General features: G+C 45.2%; 1 protein-coding gene and 1 long non-coding RNA gene across 2 annotated transcripts in view; one reads left to right on the top strand and one right to left on the bottom strand.

Moving 5' to 3' along the window:
* Positions 1-5,032: 5,032 nt before the first annotated feature.
* TNFRSF11A (TNF receptor superfamily member 11a) overlaps positions 5,033-13,288 on the bottom strand; it is a 61,631-nt gene continuing 53,375 nt past the window's right edge. The window contains exon 10 of the mRNA XM_003914449.5: positions 5,033-5,669. Coding sequence (XP_003914498.2) covers positions 5,386-5,669 — 284 coding nt within the window. The 3' untranslated portion in view covers positions 5,033-5,385. The remainder of the gene's footprint in view (positions 5,670-13,288) is intronic.
* On the top strand, positions 5,588-12,556 carry LOC103879782. The gene is made up of 3 exons (XR_002518737.2): positions 5,588-5,701; positions 9,150-9,170; positions 11,793-12,556. It is a non-coding gene; the product is annotated as an uncharacterized LOC103879782 (long non-coding RNA).

Genomic DNA, 13,288 nt, shown 5'->3' with positions numbered 1-13,288 from the left:
TTCTTCCTAAACGGGGAGAGGCACCAGGAACACCAAGAGAAATCAGCCCACATAGCCCTTCAGCCTTCACATCTGGCTATTCTTCATGCCCTACATATTGGGCTACAAGGGAAAGGCCCACTGATGCCCATTTTAATCACAGTCATTTAAGACAGTATAACGTGAAGTTATATTGGGTAAGTCTACTTCCCTCAGTGTGTCATGTCAGAAGATGACAACTTTTGGGTCAACCATCGCAGTCCTGCCAACTGTCTATGGAGAAGGTGCGTCCCTCCGACCTAGTTGCAAAGAGTGGGAAGGTGTTCCAGGTGGGCAGCAGAGCTTGGTTACAGTTATGTGGTCCGACGTGATGACTGAGATGGCTCCTGTGCCCAGGAATGAACAAGTGTCAGAGACAGGGAGGGAAAGTGGTGTAGGACGGTCAGATCCCTACTCCTGGAATCTTCTAGGAACTGCCAGTGAGTCCTTGGTTGTCTCTCATCCCACGTCATCCTCACACCAGCACAAAAGACTAATATTAGTACCTTCTGTTTACACATGTTGAAAACAAGGCTAAGAAGTGATGTAGCTGCACAAGGTAAGTCCGCAAGTCGCAGCGCTGAGTCATGAACCAGGTCTGTCTGCAAAACGTCTGCATTTTCTATCACACAGGGAAGAGGGTAGTGTCACCAGCTCCTTGGTTAGTACGAAGATCTGGTCACAGGCCTGTAATTTTGTCATTTTAACTTTTATACTATTGGTAATCTTAAAGATTTTTTTTAAAGCATTCCTGTATGCCAGTTTTACGAATGGGATCAAGGAAAGAGATGTTAGCCTAGCACGAGTTTCAATCCCACCCTGGGGTCAGGATAACTGGGGTAAGAGGGAGGTAGGAAGAGAGAAAACTGGACTCACAGCTGTGCAGAGCCATGCGGGTGTGTGAGGAGGAGCAGCAAGTCTTGTGGGGGTGCCTGCCCACTGGGACATTTATTCAATCCTCCTCTTTGTTGAAACCTTGGGGGACATAGGGTTGTTTTGCTGCAGTAGGCAGTTCTGCAGTGGGGCAGCCATGGGGGTGTCGGTCCAGGGTGGCTCCCCCTGCACCACTCAGCTTGGCTTCAGTGATGCCACCTAGACCCCACCTGTGCTCACAGCTGGCACCGCCACTCCCCAATGTCAGGTCCCGCCTCTTCTCTGGCAAAGCTTTAGTGGTTGTAAGACTTCACCGGCAGGGAGAAGGGGTGAGGAATTCCACAGACGGCCCCTTTCCAGAAGCCTCCTCTGGTGCTTGGAGCAGAGCATTGTCTCCTCTTCTCTGCTCCGAACCCTCCAGCACTCCTCATCTCCTTTCCCAGGTGCTCAGAGCCCTGCCACTAAAAGCACACTCAATAAACATGATGACTTATCAACAGAGTGTTTAGGGCTTTGAATGCTTTGTCTCCTCTTCCAAAGCGGGTTATGCAACTTGTGCCCAGCACGCCCCAAAGCAGATGCACAAGACTCACATGCCATCAGACACTGTCAAAGAGCAAACAACTCAAAACTACGTTTCTTCCACCAAAGACAGCACCTTTGCTCAAGCTCACCCTTGTATAATCATAACAAGATTCTGTTTGTTGAGCTGGGGTCAAGGGTGAACACTAGATCTTTTATCTGTTTATATGCAGGTTCCTCTACCCCAAGGTATCTCACCAGTTTTCTTGATTTTAGAAGTTGTCACTTTTCAATTTTCTGTGCCAAAGGAATGCGGAAGTAGTACAGTGGGCTGAGTTCCCAAATCACCTATATTTGGCTCTGGAAGGAATTTTGACACAGCACTGAAATATGGATGTGGGTGTCCCTCCAATTGTGGGAATCTACAGTGCTGTGCATTAAGGGAATTCAATCACCAGAGAAGGAACTACTCACTGGTTAGGGGCTGGGCCATGTTCCTCTTTTGTTCCCAGATGCACTCTTCTCTGCAGCACTTTACTCCACGCAGTGCCCTGTGGTGGACAGACGGCAATGGCGCCATCTTCCCCTCCGCGTGTCCACCCCCTACCCTGTCATTCTGCAACGCTTCCCGTGGGGGGATGGGCTGTTCCCCCATCCCTTGGATCTGGGCTGCCTTTGTGACCTGCTTTGGCCCACAGAATGTGGCAGAAGTGACAGTGTCCCAGTACAAGCCCAGGCCTCAAGAAGACTGACAGGTTTCTGCTTGTTCTCAGGCTCAACACCACCATGAGAGCATGCCCAGCTGGGCGGCTGGAAGCATGGGGGACAGGTAGAGAGCACACAGCCTGGCCCAGCCAACCAGCTGGGTCCTTGTAAACGGGTAAGCAAACCAGGCCGGGTGGGACCAGGCCTGAAGAACCACCCAAGCTGATCCAACCCATAGAATTGGGAGCTAAATAAGTGGTGGTTTTTGTTTTTGTTTTGTTTTTCCACTGGAGTGCACTGGCCCAATCAAAGCTCACAGTAGCCTTGAACCCCTGGGTCCAAGCATCCTCCTGCCTCAGCCTCCTGAGTAGCCGGGACTGCGGGTGCACACCACCATGCCCAGATAAGTTTTGTATTTTTTGTAGAGATGAGGTCTCACTCTGTTGCCCAGTTTGATCTCTAACTACTGTCCTTCAAGGGATCCTCCTGCCTTGGCCTCCCAAAGTACTGGGAGGCATGAACCACTGTGCCTGGCCAATGGTGACTACTTTAAGCCACTAAGTCTTGGGGTGGTTACACTGAAAGAATCCCATTTTCCCCACCACATGAAGGTTCTGATCTATCACATTCAAACTGATCTTGAGAAATTCATTCTTCTGGCAGCTGGGTAAAATATGAGTAGGAAACACGATACTCCATTTCTGTTTCAGCTCTTTCACTGGGTATCCAGGCTGTATTTTAAGAAATTTTTGTGAAATCAACAGCATATATATTATCAAAACAAGTATTTTCTATCCCTTGTCTATGGTCCAGGGAACCTGCAATAAGATACAAATGAACGGTTGACACCATACCATAAAGATTAGGAATAAGCATATCATAAAGATTAGCAATAAGCTGGATCATGATTTTACAGTGAGTCCGGTTTGAGCAAGCCATAAAAAGGATTTTATGGTCAAATATAAGTTTAATATAATCTCTTTATCATGTTTCCCCAATAACTGTTCATTATTGCTTCATTTTGTTTATACTTGTCACATATATCTCTATAGTACACAGACACAGACTTATATTTTCTATACATTTCTTAGCATATAGTTGCCTTTGGATCAATACAGAATTAGCAGGGATCAGTGCAGGAAAGAATATTACCTTTTTCTGAAAGTTGAGTCTTACATATTTATATAGCACCTTTGATTTAAGGAACTCAAGGTACTTTAACATTCACTGTAGCATCCTTCTGATATCTCTGGGTAGGGGAACTATTATAAATTATCATTATTGCCTTTTTATAGAAGGAACAAATAAAAGCAAAGAAAGGCGAAGTGCTCAGTGAGATGACAGTCACAGCAGAAACTCGGGTTTTCACCTCAGAGGTCTACTTTGTGAACTGTAACTCTGTACTATATTCCATATCAAAAGGTATAATGGTTTCCTCCATTTGTATAACATCTCCCTGTGGATGATGTTAAGTAAAAGGGCAGGAATGACAGTAAATTCCCACCAACAGGTCCTCCTGGCTGTGCAGTTATTTCCTGCAGTTCTTTATGTTGGCTAAGGAGTCCCATAAATTACAGAACTGTCCTGTGCTTCTCCATTGAAAATCCTAACTGACCGCTACCACCCCAGTATTTCCAGCAGGAGGGAAAAACCAGTGATCCACAGTCATGCTCTTCAGCTGGGCATTTGTGGCCAATAAAGTCTGGGCAGTGCTTTCTTTTATAACCTACCAGATGTACAAAATTAATTTTAACTTGCTTGCGTATTTTTGCTTTTCTCCAGTATTTGCAGGGAACCAGTGCTCACTGAGTAACAAAAGATAAAACCACCCAGGGAATTTCCTTCCATCTGGACCATCCTCTAGGTTTCTTACAAGGGGGATGATGCCAAGAGAAATACACCTTTAGGATAAGAAGTTTTCTTAAATTCACAACATGCGGTTTGGCTTTAAATTTAAATGCATTGGAAAATGGAATGTTTTCCACTTCTACAAGGCCAACCTACAGATGCACGATTATGTACGAATAAAAGAGGATCCATTTATGCTATTCTTATCTAGACAAAGAAAATGCAAATTAAAATTTCAACTTTATTCTTCCTTGAACTTCCCTGGCCCTTTCTTTCCAGGAGCCCCATGTCGTGTTCGTTTTCTCCATCTTTTCCAGAGAGACCTCTAGAATAAGAATGCCAAGCCGCAGTAACTTGGAGTTTTAGAAATTTGGTTACCAAGTACCTGAGTGCCTCTGCCAGCGTGGAAAAATTAACCACCTAGGGGGTAAGGTCACATACTGAGCTTAGTTCTGCTTAAGGACCGACACAAACTTAAAAACATTCAGGAGAAAAAAATAGGGTTTCCTTTTTTCTTTCTTTTAGAAAAATGAGAATACAGAACATTTTTCAGAATATGGAAGTCCCACCACATGTTCCCAGCAACTATATCCGGGCCTCACATGTTTAGCCTTTTCCCTAAAGTGCTTACAATGAACACATACAGGGAAAGTCATCTCCAAAACACTGTGAGAAGGGGCACAAAAGAAAATATGTAAAGCAGGCCAGCGTGCGGGCTCACGCCTGTAATCCCAGTACTTTGGGAGGCCGAGGCTGGAGGACTGCTTTCGCTGGGGAGTTTGAGACCAGCCTGGGTAACGTGGTGGGACCCTGTCTCGGTGCGGGGGAGGGGGAGAATCTGGGCATGGCATGCAGCTGTGATCCCAGCTACTCCGGAAGTTGAGGTGGGAGGATCACTTGGATTGCTTGAGCCCAGGAGTTAGAGGCTGCACTGGGCTATGATCGCACCACTGCACTCCAACCTGGGCCAGAGCCAGGTTGCCAAAACAAAAACAAAAACACAAAACACAAAAAAAAACGCAAAAGAAAAGAAAGAGACCCTCACCTTTAGCATAATTTCTTTGTGGAGAAAAACCTTTTAAATTAAAAAAGAGGGGGAAAAGATATCAAGTTATGAAAAGGAATACAAATATGGGGGGAAAACACAGACCCCACAGAACAGGATAGTCATAAAAATAGCTGTCATAGTGCCACAAATTACTGCTGCGAGTTTGAGGGGCGGCAGGGGAGGCATCTGCCCCAGTGCAGGGGAGCTGCTGAGCATCCGTGGGCCTGGGGAGAGTCCTCATCAATTCACTTGCTGAAAAGCCCATTTCCTGGAGGGCAAGGTGGGCGGAGAATGCCCGGTGGTCTTCTTCGACTGTACCGATCGATCCCTGGGTGGTCGGCGCTGGTCGGCGCTGGGGCCACGGGGGGCGCTCAAGCCTTGGCCCCGCCCTCCTCCTGCACCGGCCGCGAGGCCTTCTCCGGCTCCCGCAGCCCCTCGGGGCCGCCGCAAGGGTCCGGGAAGCGCGGGCTGTTCCCCGCGAAGGAGTCGCGGCGCGCCAGGGTCTCCTCCTGCACCGGGCGGCCCACGGGCTCCGCCGCCGCCGCAGCGCCCTCCTGCGAGGTCTGGCTGACGTAGACCACAATGATGTCGCCCTTGAAGTTCATCACCTGCCCGCTGGAGATGAACGTGGAGTTACTGTTTCCAGTCACATTTCCTGCCGGGAGAGGAAGGGAGAACACGGGGAGGGTGAGTCAGCGCCCGGAGGACGGGTCTCCCGAGAGGAGTGGAGGGCGGCTTCCCGGCTTCCCACAGCCCCGGGCCACAGGGAACCACGCTGTCACCCTCCAGGCCCACTGAGGTGGAGGAGGGCGGGGCAGAGAAGAGAGGAGGAGAAGAGAAAAGAGAAAAAAGACAAAAGAAGTAAAGAGAAGAGGCGGGAGAGGAAAAGAGGAGGAAAAGGAGTGGAAGAGGTAGGGGGGAAGGGGGAAGAGAGGGCGAGGAAGAGGAGAGGGCGAGGAAGAAGAGGAGGAGAGGAAGAAAGGGTAGAGGAAGAGGAAGGAGAGAGGAAGGGGGAGGAGAAGGAGGGGAGAAAGAGGAGGAGGAGAGGAAGAGGAGGAGGAGAAGAGGAACAGGAAAGGAGGGGAGAAGAAGAGATGAGAAATGAGCAAGCCTAGGGGCAGCCTCATGCTTTACCATTTGCCTGTGATGTGGGACTCTGGGATACTGGCAAGAGAGCACACCAGGATTACAGAATCACAGACGAGATTCAAATGTTACAAAAGAGAGAGAGAGAGAGAGAGTGTGTGTGTGTGTGTGTGTGTGTGTGTGTTTTCAACACAGAACAAGCACAGCTAAGGGAGGAGACCTCAGTCTGCTCTCCTCTCTGGACTCACATCTGAAGCCCTGTCACCCTGCGTGCCTTGGTTCCTCCTGGTCCCTAACGGCTCAGCCCTGGAGGATCATGGGGCCATGTGGGCTCAACTTTCAGTAGTGATTAATCAATTTCCTTAACATTCAAAAAAATTACTTCCGGAAACAAAGGAGATTCACAAAACTAAAATGGAAAAAAAAAAAAGTCCTATAAATCACTTTTCCCCTCTGAACTCTGAAGGGTGTTTTGTCCCTAGGGGGTTCTATCATCATTTCTTTGTGGGTGACTAGATGTGGCCAGTCTTTAAGCAGCGGACGTTTTGAAAAACAAACAGAAAGCCCAACAAATGTTAGGAAATCTCCTAGCTCTTATGATTCTTCCATTTTAAAGACAGAAATTTCCTAGTCGTTGGTCTAGGAAAGTACCACAAACCAAGCAGATCTAGAAACGCCCCAACACTCAGCATCACAAACAGAATCCTTCCATTTGATCAGGGGCCAGGAATGTCAGAATGGCTCCTCATGATTCACTACCTTTTTCTTCTCCATTGTGACTCAGCTTAGTAATAATTCATACGAATAAAATGAAGTTTTTGTTACCACTCCATATGAGATTTTCCTCAAATTTGGAAGGCATGTTTTGGATGGCCTAAAATACCGATAGGCAGGTAGGAAATTCCTTTGCGGAGCCTTCCCCTGACCCACTGGGTACCTCTAGAGAAGCCAAGACCAAAACACAAGGAAAAGCCCATGAAAACACAAGGATTTCAAGTATGAGCAACAAATCCAAAGTCCTGGAAGGAGGTCTGTGCCTTATGCTGTTTCTCCCATAGGCAGTTGTGTGGGATGTCCTCCAAGACGGGCAGTGGCAGGACTTGTCTAAGAACCCCCAATGGGGGAGGCCCGCTGCCATTCCTGTTTACCACCTACCCAGCACATTCTCCACCCCCTCTCCACACACTGCCAGACACACAGCGAACTCCAGTGAGGGTCTACTCACCACTGTATCTATGCCCTTCTGCTCCCACCACTTACCAAGTTCCTTCTCAAGTCTGTTGTCACCAGATAAACTCGTCAGGAAATTTAATTAAATATTGGGCAAAGCAGTGAAATATTAGTGAGAAAAAATGGGAAATGTTTCTATAAAAACTACAGTGAATGCTTTGCAAGGACCCAAATAAAAGTGAATTACTGAAAAACACACGCGCGCGCACACACACACACATACACAAACAAAATGAAACCACCACCACAAACTGTTCAACTGGTGTGGTGGTGTAGGCAAGGAAACTATGAAAAAAGAAAAAGGAAGGACTTCTGGTTTCAAAATGGCGGCGCAGAAGCAAGCTGGTTCCACTCACCCCACAGAAAACCAAAACAAAATATACAGCACCGACATTATCACTCAAAATATTCGAGAACACAAATATGACAATGAGACGGTTCCCAGGGCTACAGAGAAGTGAGAAAGGAAGAAAAAGAACAGGAAAAAGAAATAGTAAAAGTCCGGAAGGATTTTGCTCTCAAATACTTGTAACTTCTCATTTCACACTGAAGAAATAGAAACTGGAAATTAGGTGGTATGGTTAATGTAAAAAGGGCTCAGGAGGCCGGGCATGGTGGCTCACCCCTGTAATCCTAGCAGTTTGGGAGACCGAGGCAGGTAGATCACCTGAGGTCAGGAGTTCAAGACCAGCCTGGCCAACACAGCGAAACCCCATGGCTACTAAAAATACAACCCCAGCTACTCAAGAGGCTGAGGTAGGAGAATTGCTTGAATCCGAGAGGCAGAGGTTGCAGTGAGCCAAGATCATGCCACTGCACTCCAGCCTGGGCGACAAGAGCAAGATTCCGTCTCAAAAAAAAAAAAAAAAAAAAAAAAAAAAAAAAAAAAAAAAAACAGGTGGGGGGCTCAGGAAACTATAATCAGCCAGTACATACAGGCTTATACTAAAACATAATTGGTGTGTAAATATAAGGTATATGTTTTAGGTAAAAAAGAAGTTTAAGATATGAACTTATAAGATGACATTTTTAAGTAACACAGCAACTGCTGACCAAGTGCTAATAAAAAGGCTGCTACCGTAGCAGCAACAGACAAGTAGACATAGCAACACAGTTAAGTCTTCCTATTTGAGAAATCACTACTTCATTAATAGAAAAAGTGAAAGTGAAAAATAAAAAGTACATGGAATGGGACATTCCATTTTAAAAAATGTACATACAATGAAAATTCTATTCTGATTAAAAACATACCATGTTTATTTAATAACATAAGCAATTTAAAGTTGCTTAGACGTACGATTACTCTTGACCTAGTTCCTCTAGTTTTAATATACACCATGACACAAACAGATACATCTATGAAGAGGATAAAGAAGAGATGAGATTAAATGCAAAACCATCCATCATGAGGTGTTCTCACTACATCATCATTGCCTGCTGGTTCCGTTGTTCTTCAGTATCATGTGAAACTACACAGAGGACGTCTCCAGCCACTGCATGATTGATTTATGGTTTTGAATTTGCTCTCATCTCTTCTTTATCTTCCTCACTGATCTATCTGCTTATGTCATGGTATATATTATTTCTCTACCATTTTAAATTTTATTTTTCAACAAATCAACATGAATCCATTGTTGTTTACTTTTTTCTTGTGAGAACCTTTGATGAGTCTGAACCCAGGTAAAACCTATGGTTTGTGTAAAGTCTTTCATCTTGAGAATTTCATTCCATGCCATTGCTCCATGGCAAACAGTATCTTTGATACTGATAACCTAAATATTCTGTAGCACCTATATTCATTTTTGTTTTCTTTTTTCAGATGGACCTCAAACCCTTTTGCGTAAGTAAAATATCTAAACATTTCAGAATCCTTTGTTTCATGGACTGAACCAAGAATATTATTGTTGGGGGACTGAGTGCAGTGGCTCACACCTGTAAACCTGGCACTTTGGGAGGCCAAAGTGGGCGAATGCTTAAGCCCAGCAGTTGGAGACCAGATGGGCAACATGGTAAAACCCTGTCTCTATGAAAAATGCAAAAACATTAGTTAGGTGTGGTGGCACACGCCTGTAGTCACAGCTACTTGGGAGGCAGAGGCAAGAGAATGGCATGAATCCAGGAGGCGGGGCTTGCAGTGAGCCGAGATCAGGCCGCTGCACTCCGGCCTGGGCGACAGAGCGAGACTCTGTCTTGAAAAAAAAAAAGAAAGAAAAAATTCCTGACCATTAAGATGTAAAGGACAGTTACCTAGAAAGATTAAGGAGATTCTCAAACAAGTTTATTCTTCAAGTGTTTCTTTAATGAAGCTACAATTAATGACAAAAACAACCTTCGGTCAAGTCCATGCATGGTGACTCTTGAGAGATATGCTAAACTTTTTTACAAAAGTTATACTGATCTGCCAATCACAATACGCGGCAATTCTTAAGTGGCAGCAGAGTGGTCTCCATGGGCCTGTGCAGCTGCACAAGGCCTTATGCTCTGCAGAGCTCCACGCTGGGTTAAATGCTTTATTGTCATCATGAAATTCTTATTAATTTTTGCAAAAGGGGGAAATTTTTCATTTTCACTGGGCTATGCCAGTTATGTCACCAGTCCTGAAGACATGGGCAGCTCTTAGGAGCCCTACTCTGGGAACTTTCCCCATTGAGGCTATAATCTAGCACTACCATTTTCGGAAGTAACATCTTATGAGTTGGACATTTTTCAATATTCCAGAAGTGTTTGCTAATCAGATTTTCTCTACTAATTTTCTCTATTACAACTCAGTAGAACTGAGCTGTAGAAGTCATCCACTTATGCTTCTGAAATCCCAATCCTGTGACATGTTTTCCTATATTCAAGCCACCCACCACTCGCTGCGAAACACCGACTTTCTGATGGAAAACTGGGGCCTGTCCTTTGCGGATGGGTCTACTGATTGTACCAACTGGATCTTGAATGCTTTACCTACAATTTCGAGTTTCGGGTTCTTTAACATGGAATGAGAACCAAAAGTCACTTGCCAAAAAGCAGTCTCTTCTAGAGTTTTCTTCCTTCCACCTTTCACAGTTGTCTCATTCACCTCAACTTCAATACCACAAAGGTTTTAGCAATTCATTCCCCGAATCATCCCAATATTCAATAGTTTTCACAGAAATAATCATGATTATCAAACCCATTTTTTTTCTTGACAGTTAACATAATAGTTAACGTTTTAAATGACAAGATCAGCTCACACTCACAGAATTGGGAGCACCCATGGACTTTAGATAACATGGCCATTCAGCAGGTAGGAGCAGAAGGGTCTGGGTATTCTAGAGTGACTCACGAGTTGTGAATAACCAGTGTGCTATGGGCTTCAGTCAGCTTCCTGGGTGGGTGTGGGTTAATCTGTGGGTTGAGTGGAGACAGTTTGAGTACCTACTGCAATAATAACAGTAACAGAAGCAACACTCTCCATGCAGAATTGACTAAGCACTCTCTCCAGGCCAGGTTGGCTGCATCACAAACACCAGCTTGCAGGTGCTCTGCATGTGAGCACGCCAGGTTTCTCTGGTTGGGATTTTCCCCCTCTACTGACTGACACTGTTTCAAGAATGAAAACTGCTGAACAGCTTTCTTTTCCCATGGTGTGTCATAATCCAGATTCACCGGAAAGCAAACTAATGACATCAATGTCATCGTGGTGTTTCAGTCTCTGAAGAGCAGAGGTGAATAAGTGGTGACTAGAGGGATGGAGGTCTTAATGGCTGCCTGAATTCAGGAGGGGCAGAAATGTGGGGCAGAGGAGAGAACAGGGGTCTAGAAGCTCTTGGGTCTTGTCCTGAGACTTGGCCCTCACTAGTGGTGAGAGTTTGGGACAAACCACCTAGCTCTCCCGATCTGAATCAAGCTGTGCTGGCCTGGCGGTGTGCAACTGCGTGGAGCAAGCACATGTTAATAATATGCATTTGTTAAATAAATGAACAAATGAGCACATGAATATCCAGTAGGACAGCATAAGGGTCAAACAAGACGATAGATTTGAAACTGCTAGGAAAGAAGCAGTCACAGGTGCAAAGGTGGCATTCCTCCTCCCAGAAAGTAATATCAGTGCTCACGGAACTCCCAAGGACACAGAGATTCATGAAATACACTGAATAGTACTATTATCTTTCCATCCCTGTCTTGCTAGAGGATCTCAATGTGTCTTGAAGACTGAAAGGGCACTTTCTCTGGAAATCTAACCAACTTCTGTTTGCTCTGCTGAAGTCCTCAATCATGATGCTTGTCTTCGGTTAGAACACTCATCTGTATAATTCTACGCTAAACCCCACAGTCTCATTTCTCATCACGCAAGTCTGCTGTGAGTTGAATGTAGCACCAGAGTAGATCAAGGCTTAGAATTAGTTGGTAATATCCTTATCTAATAAGATACCTCAGTCCTGAACTGTCCTTGCTAAAAGTAAGAATTCCTTACCATTTGCTTTCTGTATTGCAGAACAGATTAGTTGTTCACATCAGAGAGTTCACATCTGATCTGCGATGGTGACATCCATAGGTCACCGTGTTGGCAGCTGTATAATCAGGTGGGTGCTGTGGGTCTCCTTTTCAACGTGGTTGCTATGGTTTCTGCAGTTGATGTGTATCCCAGGAGGGGAACTCTTCCCACTGAATGCCGAGAAACTCAACGGGGACCTCTGCAGTTAGCAGGGAACTCTCCCTTGCTGGTGGCTAGTAAGGGAGTATGAAAAGGGGAGGGATGGTTCAGATGAGGATTACCCAAGATGGCCTAAAAAGATCTGAGGCTTAAGAGAATGAAGAAACAAGCCACAGACTGGAAGAAAATGTTTGCAAAAGCCATATCTGATACAGGACTATTTCCCAAAATAAATAAGGAACTCTTAAAATTCAACAATAAGAAAACAAACAACCCGATAAAAATGGACCCAAGGCCTTAACAGACACCTCACCGAAGATATCCAGATGGCAAACAGGCATATGAAAAGATGCTCCACGTCATATGTCATCAAGGAAGTGAGAATTAAAGCAACAGTGAGACACCACTACACACCTATTAGAACGGCTCGGATCCAGAACCCTGACACCACCAAATGCTGGTGAGCATGGGGGCGGGTGGCAGGAACTCGTTTCCTTGGCTGCTGGGAATGCAAAAGAGTACAGTTGCTTTGGAAGACAGTTTGGTGACTTCTTACAAAACTAAACATACGCTTCACATATGATCCAGCAATCATACTCTTTGGGATTTACCCAAAGGAATTGAAAACTTATGTCCACACAAAAATCTGCACACACATGTTTACAGCAGCTGTAGTCATAATTGCCAAAACTTGGAAGCAGCCAAGAGTCCTTCAGTAAATGAATGGATAAACAAATCCCCCATGTCTGTCCACACAATGGAATATTATTCAGTGTTAAAAAGAAAAGAGCTATCAAGCCATGAAAAGATATGGAGGAAACTTAGATTCATAATGCTGAGTAAACAAAGCCAATCTGAAAAGGCTATAGAATGTGTGATTCCAACTCTATGGCATTCTGGACGAGGCAAAACTATGGAGGCAGGAGAAAGATCAGGAGTTGCCAGGAGTTCGGAGAAAGGGAGGGGTGAGTAAGTCGAGCACGGAGGATTTGCAGGGCAGTGAGACTACTCTGTATGAGACTATCACGGTGGATGCATGCCAGGATACATTAGTCCAAACCCACAGAACATACAACACAAAGAGTGGACCCCAACGTGTCAATGTGGACTCATCGACTGCAGCAAATGTACCATTCTAGTGGGGGAGGCTGTGCATGTGTGGGAGGCAGGAGGAATACAGGAAATCTCTGTGCCTGCCCCTCAATTTTCCTATGAAGTTAAAACTGCTGTAAAAAATAGTTTACATTAAAATCATGAAGACCAGAGGTTTTTTGGTAGGCATTGTTAGTCCATTAAGCCAAATCAGGCCCTGTTACTCCCCTCTTGCCTCCTCTCCT

This window comes from Papio anubis, chromosome 19 (genome assembly GCF_008728515.1).
Source record: "Papio anubis isolate 15944 chromosome 19, Panubis1.0, whole genome shotgun sequence".
NCBI lineage: Eukaryota > Metazoa > Chordata > Mammalia > Primates > Cercopithecidae > Papio > Papio anubis.
This window is presented reverse-complemented; position numbering and strand designations above follow the sequence as displayed.